Source organism: Eurypyga helias, unplaced genomic scaffold (genome assembly GCF_000690775.1).
Source record: "Eurypyga helias isolate BGI_N326 unplaced genomic scaffold, ASM69077v1 scaffold9540, whole genome shotgun sequence".
NCBI lineage: Eukaryota > Metazoa > Chordata > Aves > Eurypygiformes > Eurypygidae > Eurypyga > Eurypyga helias.
Window position 1 is genome coordinate 1772 of NW_010225027.1, and position 10962 is coordinate 12733.

Sequence of the window (10962 nt, forward strand, 5' to 3'; positions counted from 1 at the left end):
GAGTCTGCTACCGCCCCCAGACCACCTCCTGCCCCTGCCTGCTGACCTGGGCATCTTCAGAGCTGTACCTCTTGCATCTCTCTCTCTCCCTGCTGCAGTTTTTCTCCCCAGTTTCCCTCATCCATCTTAACTGTGATATCCCAGAGGCGCTACTGCTGTTGCTGTTGGGCTTGATCTTTGCCAGATGTGGGTCCATCTTGGAGCCAGCTGACATTGTCTCTTTTCTCACAGAAGCCACCCCTGGAGCTCAGCCTGCCACCCCTCCCACCCCACCCCAAACCTTGCCATGCAAACCCAATACACCTCCCAAATTCTGGTGATTGGGAAGAGCTGTTATCCCAACCTTATATGGGTACTGGAGGACATTAAAAATTGTGAGGCTACACTACTGTGGCATAGAACTACTCTAAAAAGTTGTGTGTTGGTTGACACCCTTGTCTCTTTTTCTACAAATAATATGTGATTTAGGGGACCTGAGTTAGCTGGTTTTCTCCATGAGTTGTTGATGCTGTAGTCAGTCACTGACTTTGCTTTTATGCTGACCATGCAGGGAAATGATGATCTTAATCTGCCAGCAATGGATGAAGAAGTCTTTCCAGCAGTTCTGCCTTCTAAAATTACAGAAGTTGAAGGCTGCATTTGGATGTACGAAGAGATGCACAGGTTGAAAGGAAAGGTAATTAAAAAATAAAGAGATTGAGGTGCATGTGAATCACGGGACAGCTACATAACCAGAGGTACCAACAGTAAAGGTAGCAGGACAGTCGGTTGTCCTAAACCTTGGAGAGTAAAGTTTAGGATAACCTCCCCAAGTACACCACGTTGGCCCATTTGGGGCAATTTCATTTGTATTTTCTTCTGTCCAAATTCCGTTGGTTACGGTGTTGTGGTGCTTCTGGCACCTCTGCAATCTGCAGGAGGAGCTGAGGCAACGGCAGGAGCAGCAAGAGCAGATGGTGAGGGCAGTGTACGACCTGGCCAGCGAACAGCTGAAGCGCTTTGATGAGCTGAAGGAGCTAAAGCAGCATCAGGAATTCCGAGATTTGCAAGAAGTAATGGAGAAGAGGTGAGATTAGCTCTGATACTTGGTATCCTTAAAATATTATTTAATCAAAGTGAGGATTAATTCTTGTGCCTCATGATCATATGCTAGTCACTTGTACTTGAAAATCTCACCGTCTGCTTTTCTCAGATTAACTGTTTGTCTTTCAAACTCAATCTCTGGCTATTGCTGAGGTTTCAGGGGTTAGAAAACAGCTGTGTTTGTGACAGTTGAGTTCCTTTAGCTTGGCCTGTTTTGAAAGAAGCTTGCTGTGTGGTTGGTTGTATTTTGTCTTGTGCACGTCTTGAAAACTGTTTTTCTGTCTTTGTTGTTGCAGCTCAAAGGAGTCTCAGGGGCAGCAAGAGAAGTTGAAGGAGGAACACAGACACAGAGCAAAGGTCTGAGGCTTCTGATTTTCTTTCATGAAAGCCTGTGACTACTTGGTGGGAGTTGGAAAGAGCAACCAATTTATTTGTATTTACATACAAACGTAAACGAGTGAGTGTATTCTCTGCTGCTGTCCTAGACACCTGCTGCATCCTTGTAGAAATGCCGTAGAGGCGCATGTGTTGTAGGAGCAGGAAGGCCCTGTAAAGCTAGAGGCATCAGACCAGCAAGGACCTGTAAAGCTTGAGTCACTTAAATATTTTGTGTCTCTTGTGTCTTTTTCTCCCCAGGTATTAAACCTAAGACTGCGTGAGGCAGAGCAGCAGAGGCAGCGTCAGGAGGAGCTGGAGCGTTCCCGTAAGGAAGAGGGCCAGGAACGATTGCATCGCCTTTACTCTATCCAGGAGGAAGTGCTGCAGCTTAACAAGCAGATTGATCCCAATTACAGACAAAAAGACTTGCCAAAAATCGATCTTTCCACATACAGTAATCGTGGCAACCAGATCTGTGGGCTGCTGTCAGGACTCATCCGCACCACAAGTGAGGTGGGAGCTCGGGAGTTGTTCTCAACTTCGCCTGTCATTCCTTCATAAAGCTTCCTGTAACTCTCTTCAAAGGCAGCTTGTTACGAGGCCGTTAAAAGGAGAATTATCTTCCTGTGGCACTTTAGCTGCTGTCTTGGAACTGGCTTATAAAAATGCATGAGGATTTATACAGGAAAAAGACTGAATATTGAAATATGGTGAACTTTTCATGCTGTAAAGTTCCTTTTTGAGACAACCATGGAAGTGGATAGTTTGTAAACTGTTAGAGACATACTGAACACATTATAGTTCTCCTGTACCCAGAAGCCTTTTTGCAGTAACTGGGTTTCCGTGATTTTTTTTTTTTCCCTTTATGTAGAGGTGGGATACAAACCTTGAACATCAAACACTGCTGTTATATGGGTAGTTCTTTGTTCCAGATTGTCACAGCTGACTTTCTGCAGAGGAAAGCTGTCTAGGCTTTGTGTTGGGGTTCCCTTACACTTGTCAAAGTGTCATTTTTGTTGTCCAGGATCTTGTGAGATCTACTCCTGGACTAACACTATGTATGAAAATTATGACCAATATTATATAAATAAAGGAGAAAAAGTCCTGTTCACCAAAGAGGATAAAACGTGTACTCGGCTCCCAGGTTATCCGAAGTCCAGTGCTCCAGAGGCTCCTTGCTGTTGGTCTACAGGTAGCAGAACAAAAGACTGATGCTCTATTGCCACCTCTGCTTCTTGACAGAGAGGTTTCCCTACTCAAGCAGACGTGGGCAGTGCTGAACGAGCACTGCAGGAGATGCGAGGGTTGATATCCAGCATGCAGCAGGAAATCGCTACAGCTGTGGAAGAAAAAAGGAAGAATGAAGAGGAAGAGAGACAGAAGCAGAAAGAGTTACTAGAAAAAGAGGAGTCGAAGGCTCAGACTCCTGCCCCTGCACAGCAGTCAGGTGGAAAGCAGCAGAAGGAAGGTTGGTTGGCCTTTTTTTCTCTCCCTCTTTTTCCTTCTTTCCCTCCTTACACACTCTTTTACGAAGGGTAAATACTACTTGGGAATCCCATTGTGAGAGGACAGCTTGTTGTACTTTTAGCACAACTAGCAAAATGGGTGTGGGACTGCTGGCAGCAACTCTTAAATTGAAACTGATGCAGCATGAATGGACTGTATTACTGCTCTTCCCAGGCAGTATGCCATCTCTTGGAATCTAGAGAATAACACCGTGCCCTCTTGTGAGCGTGGGTGGGTCACGCATGACACAACCACGTAGCAAGGACAGATCACTGAAATGCCTTCCTTCTGGAGAGTGAGTCAGGTCCAGGCATCCTGCACAGAGAAGCTGCTGAGCTGAAGGAGGAGGGCTCCTGTAGAGCTCGTCGTTCATTTATGAACAGAACTTTCTAAACCAAATTCTGGGGGGAAAAAAAGCACTTGTGCAGCTGTTAGTTCCTTGCAATTTGGGTTTTTTTTAAGTCGTCTTAAGGTTTTGGGTCTTCCTTAGCCTTCTGACTTTTTTTTAAGGACCATCACTTGGACTTAAGGCAGACAAAAATACAATGGAGTGGTACCAGAAGCTTCAGGATGCTGTTGAGCAGTGCATTGCTTCTTTCAGTGAACTCAGCAATTGCAAAGGCAACAAAGAGGTAGGAACAAAAGTTTGATACTGTTGAAGAGTGATTGTCTTAATTTTTAGGGGAAATAAGATAGCTTTCCATTAAAAAAAAAAAAATCCACCAAACCCAAAAAAAACAGCAGCCTCTAAGAGACTCTGCCTCTGACACTCTGCTCCCCCAAACTGTCATAGCAGTTTACTTTGTTTGTAACGCTTTCTGAAGCTGGTTGTTTGTTTGCTCCGCAGGTTAAGATGATAAAAACAGACTTGCACAAAGCAGCCACGATCCCCGTGAACCAGATCTCTAGAGTATCAGGTCAGGAAAAAACCAAGAACCCAGTCCTACTGCAATGCCTTTTGCTGTAATGATTTTAGTAGGACACGGCATACCCGACGTTTCTATAGGTATCCCTGCAGCAGAAAGCTGGTGTGCATGCTGTCCCGAGTCTTTGCAACCCAGTGTTTGCTTATGTTTTGAGGCCTGTTGCTTCCCTCAGAGGCATCTTGCTCCCTCATGATTTAGTTTGTAGTAAGATGTCGCAAACAAGTGGTTTGCAGGTCTGTTTTTTGTGAAGTTGGTACGGTCTGGTTCAGACTTGTCTGCTCTCCCCTAATCTTCTCTCTCCATACATCCCTTACGTTTGCAGGCTCTCGGCTGAGAGATGTATTTGACAGGTTGAACAACCTGCTCTCTGGCAAGTCTGTTCAGAGTGGAGGGCGAAGTGTCTGCGTGACTCAGCATCCACAGGGGCTGGATTTTGTTTGTTACAAACTTACAGAGAAACTTGTGGTGAGGAAATGTTCTCTTGTTTGGGGTGGCGAAGGTAGCCGGTGCTTTAAGCACTTCTTTCAGACCTGGTCCCTTAACTACTAAGAACAGAATTACTAGGTGTGTAGCTTGCATGTGTTAATGTTCATCTTGACTAGAGAAAGTGCTTTATGGATTAAAAAAAAAGTGAAAAAACCTTAGTTTCTTTCTCCCTCCTGTCCCCTATTTTCTCTCTTCTAGGAGGAAGAACCCATTTTAAATTCCAGGCTTACATGTTACATATTCCGAACTAGTTAGGGACACTGTTAGTGGAAAACAGGTTGACAGTTTATGATCTATCACAAAACTGGACATGTGCTCAAAATCTTACATCTTGGCAGAACGGGGAGGGGGGGCTAAGGCCCAAGAGGCAAACTTCTGTCCCTGCTGTGCAGCGAGCACGTCACAAGAAATGAAGTGTCACTTGTTCAGTTACTTTTTGAAGTTGACAGTGTTTTTTTCTCTCTTCTTTATTTGCTAAATTAGGGCTGTTTGTAACTTTCTTTTGTCCCTGCAGCGGTAAATATATGCCAAAATTAGCCCCTGCAGTAAGACTGGGTCTGGTTTGTAATCATTTGAAAGTGATTGTTCGGAGTGAAAATCCCTGCGCGGCCTGTGTTTGCTAACCCCTTTTTTCTGCCCTGAGGCAACGTTGGTTGTCACCCTCTGTGGGAGCTGAGGGCGCAGGGCTTTATCAGCATTTCCGTGGTTGGCTACATAGCCATGGAAACATTAGGATCCTTTAGCAGAGGCTGATTACACAAAAAACGTGGAGTTTATTGTCTGAGAAATGGCTTAAAGGGGTGGGAACTGATTTTTCCTTTCCCCCCTCCAGGGTCAAGCAGAAGAAGAAGTATCTTCTCACCGTGATGCAGCCTTCCCAATTGCTGTGGTGGTCTCAGGAATCTGGGAATTACATCCTCAAGTTGGAGACCTCTTTTTAGCTCAGCTGCACAAAAAGTGCCCCTATTCTGTGCCGTTTTACCCTGCGTTGAAAGAGGGGACTTCTATGGAAGAGTATCAAAAGTAAATTTATTACTGGACTTGTTCAGCATGAAGCCTGCAGGGGTGCAGACTGTATCCTGAGTGTATCCCCTTCTCTGATCGCGTAGGCGCTGTGTCACGCTGGCACAGAGCCTGGAGATTCACTGGGGCTCCCCTGACCCTGTTCCCTGTTTTCCTGGAGGATGCTATGCCCTTCCACCTTGGAAGTGGTGTTTTGCTGCCTCTTCCTCATCCTTGTCTAAGGACAGTGGCTAGCCATAGCTGGATTCAAGTTGAAATACCCAGTACACAGCCATGGTATAAAATAGTGGAATATAAAATCCACAGGGAAATGATCAGCCTTTGCAATAATTCCTGTATGGTTTTGGAGTATCCCTGCTCTCAGTGCAGTTGACTTAAAGTAAAGCTGAGAACTGCAGAGACTCAGGGGAATGTGTGTTGCTCTACTAATACTGGAATGTCTTCTCATGCTTAGGATCCTTGGGTATCGATTTATAGATTCGAAGATGGAAAATCAAGATCGTTTTCTTAAACGGATGTCAGGAATGATTCGTGTTTATGCTGCTATCATTCAGCTCCGGTGGCCTTTTGGAAACAAACAAGGGGTATGCCTGGATGGCTTTACAATCAGAACTTTGTTACACTCCCAGGAGTCTCTTAAATGTATTTTAAACTTGATTTGTTGTTGAAGTGTGCTGATCTTAAACCAGCTTATAATATACTGGGAGATGGTCATGACCATGATCGACGAAGCAATGCTAAGTCATTTGTAGTGTAGGATTCTGCTTCCTTTGTATTTTCCTAATGATCAAGTTTTATGTTAGGCTATTGTAAAACAACTTTATAAAGAAGAGACTAAATCAGAGAACTGCCTGTTTTGAGAAGAGCGTTTTGCAAGTCATCAAACAAGTGGTGGGTGGCTTTTTTGTGTTGCTTTGTAGGCACATCCCCATGGGCTGGAGCATGGATGGCGCTGGCTCAGTCAGATGCTGAATATGGAGCCTCTGGTAGATTTGACAGCTACGCTTCTTTTTGACTTCCTGGAGGTAAGTGATGTGGGTGAGTAATGATGAAACAGATCTGAATTGGTGACAGTTTCTGAAGGTCAAGTTCATTGTGATTTTTAACAGCGGGGTTTTTTTAATCTCTCCTTATTCCTTTAGTCACGTGAATCTTTTCACATTCTTGCAGATAAAGCTTTGGAGCCGAATGATAGAAAACCTGAAGTTTTTATACATACAACTTCTGATGTTGCACTTACTTTAAGGTTCCTGGTATTTTAAATAGAGTTGCATAGTCCTGCAAGAGTAAAGTTTGCTTAGCACCTGGCATCAGTTTGTACAATGCAGTGAGGTCCTCTGGCCTTTCCAGCTGAATTACTTCATAAAACAGGGTGGGATTTTCAGGTTGAAAAGGGCAGAGCCCAACATCTATTAATCCTGTATCCTGCAATGCAGGGCTATGCTAAGAGCCAAAATTAAAAGCTGTCGTTGGGGGAGACAAACGCTATTGAACACAAGCACCTTCTGTGCTTATCAAATGCCTTCTGAAGACTTCCAGAAAGGAGAGTACAAAGTGAAGTAACGCTGTGGGGCTGCTGGCGGTGGTGGTGGTGAAGGAAGCTGATGAACCCACACCGCAGCAGCCAGGGTGGGAAATGACCACCGTGTGTATGTCCTAGCAAATGGTACGAGGGGAGGGTGTTCTCTTTGGAGGGAGAGGAAGGAGAAGATAAAATTGGTGTTGGTAGTCACCACACGGTCAACAAGAAAAAAAAGTGATTGTGGTAGCAGTAATGGCATTTAGAGGATTTTTTAGTGTTTTCTCGTAGGAGAAGGTATATTTATTGAAACATCTGGATAAAATACTACGTGGTTGATGTTCAACAGGTTCACTGAGGTTGTCATGCTGCTCTGAAACGCAGTTCTGCATCTGATCTCTCTCGATTTCTGTACTATAGGTGTGTGGCAACGCTCTCATGAAACAGTATCAGGTTCAGTTCTGGAAAATGATGTTGCTTATCCGAGAAGACTTTGTCCCGAGGTATGTTAGCCATGGTTAAGAATGTGAAATAATCCTTGTTTCTTACTTTGGAAAAGACGGAGAAATCGTTTGAGAGCAAACACAATCTTGGCCATTCGCCCGGTGCCCACTTGTAAATCCAACCCAACTCTCTAAATAGATGCTGACACATGCTGTTATTTCTGCAGAATCGAAGCAATTACTGAATCCAGAGAGAAGGGCTCGTTGTCACGTTTCAAGGAATTCTTGGAGGTAAAGCAGGGGTGGTTATTTCACTTTTGAAGTGGTTTGGTTTGGGTTTTTTTTCCCCCTGTGTTTGATATACTCATTGTTTTGATAATGAGGTTGGTGCTGCTTCCAGCACACCTGATAGTCCAGACCTGTCTTTTATAACTTCTCAGTAATACCTTAATGATAGTTGTGATGTCAAACATCTCGCTTCTGTCTTACCTCGCATCTTATTTTCCACCGTGAAAATGGACTTTGATTATTAATGAAATTTAGGTGGAGTGAGAGATGTACAGGTTGAGGCGGATTCTGTTGAGTCATTTCTGTAACAGCTATTTTTTGTCAGTGGCTTGCTTATTTTTATCTGTTGCCCTGATTAGATCCCTGAGGAAGTAGACGTTTTGAAACGCTCTCTGTAGCATTTGTTTAGTGTTATATTCTGCCTCTTTTTTTTTTTAAGAAAGCTTGCAAAACTGTAAAATACTTGATTACTTGTTTCGTGAATGCTGACTTAGATTATGATATTAAAATATGATAGCTTCAGAGTTTGTACTTTCATTTCAAAATCAATTTTGGTTCATTTTATTAGCTTTGAACTTGTGCAGTAAGAGCCATCAGCGTTCGTGAGAAGAGATGGCAAATTAAAGTACACATTTCTTTGTTCTTTCTCTCTCCACTAGACATGCCTGAAGGAGAAGGAAATTCCACTACCAAAGGGCATTCTGCAGCCTTCCTTTTGGAGTTCATAAATCAGGTTGCTTCTCCTTCCCCTGGATGTCAGTGCTTTCAGACCTGGTTTCCTGTTCACGTGTAAAGGCAGCATAAATACATTATTTATAGAGAGGAATGAGGAGAAGATATTCCATCAACCTGTTAATGTTCAATTCATCAAGAGTTATGGTGGGCAGAACAGACCTGTGTTTAATTTGTTGCAAATAATTTTAAGTTATTCTTTTGCTTTGTGTTTTTATAAGTTTTTATGTAGTGAATTATGGAAAATTGAAGCCTTTCCCTTCATATGTTTAAACATGATGTTTTAAATACAGCATCCTGGTGCCCTCTGCATGTCAGAGATTAAAGACGCTTGGATTGAAAATTTGCTCAGTGCTGTTCTGTTCATGGAGGTGAAAGTACCTCACAGCTTGATGAAGTCTTAACAGAGTAATCAATCTGAGAAACATACCACTAGAACTTGACTGTTTTAATTTATTACATCCGTCTTTTATAATTCAGTGTTAATTACGCTGACGTACTTGCATCCTGTTTGTCTCAGCACCATCTTAAAACTACAGTGGGGACTGGTAAAGGCATCTGGCCCAGCAGCGTTGCCACTTACCGCTGCGGAGCGTAACTTTGCTCCAAGAGGCAGCACTCTGGATTTAAGAGAGGTAGACTCGCTGTTCTACAAGGTTTGTGTGGATAATAGTAACTTCGTGGGGCAAGAGCAGAATTCCTGCAACTACAGAATTTCTGTATTTGCCATCCATCAGAGAGATGGAAGCCAATTAGCCATTTTCTTTTCTAAAGTGGCAAAATGGTGCATTCATTCTAACACTTCTGCTGATGTTCTGCTGTCGTTTGAGGGGATATGGTGTGCTTGGGTGACCTAAGTGCATTTTATAAGGTTTCTTTAGGATTTCTTCCCTAACAGTGTGTTATTTTATGTATGAAGTACTGTAATGCTTTTGTACCAATGGTGAACTGTTCTGAGAACGGTTCATTCTAGAAATCTGTTTAAATTTAATATTAAAGGTTTGTCTTCTTTTTAATGTGGAGTTGATGCAGTTTGGTTTTTACATATAAGAAGGATGGTCAAGACTCTCGACAGCTCCCTGGTGAATTCAGGAGATAGGTGGTATGGGAGATCAGAGTGATGGGAGATTTGTCTGATTATGGTTTGCTGTCCTTGAAGTATTTTGGTGGCCTCTAAGGTGAGAAAATTTGCTTCTGAGTTCTAGAAGGTAGTGCACTGTTTTTGCAATATACAGTTGCAAGTTAAAATTACCACTTTCAGCAGATCCGTTTTTGTTATTCCTATCGTAATTCGAAGCTGTATAAAGTGGAGTTGAGGCCATATGAGAATCTGAATTTGATTTGTATATAGCTCTTGAGATTTCTGAGGAAAGGTTGTAATGTCTACTTCAGAATTCAGGCCTTAAAAACCTTCAACCTTGACTGGCAAATACATTTGTATTTGGTGTATATGTTTTGTAAACTGGATTTGGAATTCTTTAGACCGGTGTTACCGGTGATTGTTCTGGGATGCTGGAAATCTCCTTGCAGTATCCTTTTACCAGATAACACAACATACAACTTGGGTTAGTATGCTTGAAAATGTGCTTTTTTTTTTTTTTTTTTTAAATACTGAGTGGAGATGCTGTAATTTTATCTTGCGTTATCTACGATCATATTGGAAACTCACAGTCCCAATTACTGCCTTGGTAAGGTCTGTGAGAAAGAACTGTCTGCCCATGCCAGCACACAGGGAATGATTTGATGGTATGTACCGGATACAATAGCTTGCTGCTTTTCTGCTGACAGCTACCAGGGTTTTCTAGGCGGGGGGAGGGGGCATTTAAGTCTGTATTTTATAAATAACAAGCATGCTGTCCTTTTCTGCCTCGGCAAGGACTTCCAGATATTTATACGCTATTTCAAACCCCGTAATAAGAATTTCCAATTAAATGGTGCGTGCACTTCAGAAGAATCGTCGTAAATCAGTCTTTATTTTTAGATTAGGGCAAGGTTGCATCTGCTGCTTGAGCTGACGACTGACGTGTGTCGTACAGCTCTGCTTTTTGTCACTTGAGCAGTTCGAACGTTACCCCTTTGGTGTTAGGAGGATGCAGAGCCAGCGGGGTCCTTACGCCTGCGTTCATGGTGGTTCTCATATCTATATTCCTGTCGGGCGTGAGAGGGGAGCGTCTGGGATGGGAAAACTCTCTGCATTCAGGATGAGATCCATGAGAACCGTCTCCAAGGAGAAGTGTGATTCATGGCGCCGGTTCCAGGCACTCCCACGAGCTGTGAGGCTGTGTCACTGCGAGGGTGCTTCTTCCATTTAAGTACTTTTTTGAGTGCTGTTAACTCAAAAATCACTCAAACCCACTCACTGCTTTCATCCTGTAAAGTTCTCGATGCTTTGCCAGGCCTCTCCATTTTTTTTTTTCTTTAAGTGTAGAATTTCTTTGCCACGTCTATTTTAAGTTTCTACTAAAGCTCATTTTCCTTTGAATTCATGCATCGGCCTCTCACAGAAGAGGTTTCTCCTGACGAGCCCCTGCAGCCTCCTGCAGCTCGGGCCTCGCCAGGCTGCGCCGTGAGTGACGCT

The 10962-nt window shown here is 43.2% G+C and overlaps 1 protein-coding gene across 1 annotated transcript in view; it reads left to right on the plus strand.

The window, feature by feature from the left end:
• The window catches only part of GLE1 (GLE1 RNA export mediator), a gene marked incomplete at its 5' end in the record, with an annotated part of 10051 nt that extends 1671 nt beyond the window's left edge, over nucleotides 1–8380 (plus strand). The window contains 14 exons of the mRNA XM_010147818.1: nucleotides 551–676; nucleotides 918–1066; nucleotides 1380–1440; nucleotides 1720–1974; nucleotides 2704–2929; nucleotides 3478–3599; nucleotides 3815–3884; nucleotides 4216–4358; nucleotides 5212–5402; nucleotides 5857–5986; nucleotides 6323–6427; nucleotides 7342–7424; nucleotides 7592–7655; nucleotides 8312–8380. Coding sequence (XP_010146120.1) covers nucleotides 551–676; nucleotides 918–1066; nucleotides 1380–1440; nucleotides 1720–1974; nucleotides 2704–2929; nucleotides 3478–3599; nucleotides 3815–3884; nucleotides 4216–4358; nucleotides 5212–5402; nucleotides 5857–5986; nucleotides 6323–6427; nucleotides 7342–7424; nucleotides 7592–7655; nucleotides 8312–8380 — 1794 coding nt within the window. The remainder of the gene's footprint in view (nucleotides 1–550; nucleotides 677–917; nucleotides 1067–1379; nucleotides 1441–1719; nucleotides 1975–2703; nucleotides 2930–3477; nucleotides 3600–3814; nucleotides 3885–4215; nucleotides 4359–5211; nucleotides 5403–5856; nucleotides 5987–6322; nucleotides 6428–7341; nucleotides 7425–7591; nucleotides 7656–8311) is intronic.
• Between the last annotated feature and the right edge of the window lie 2582 nt (nucleotides 8381–10962).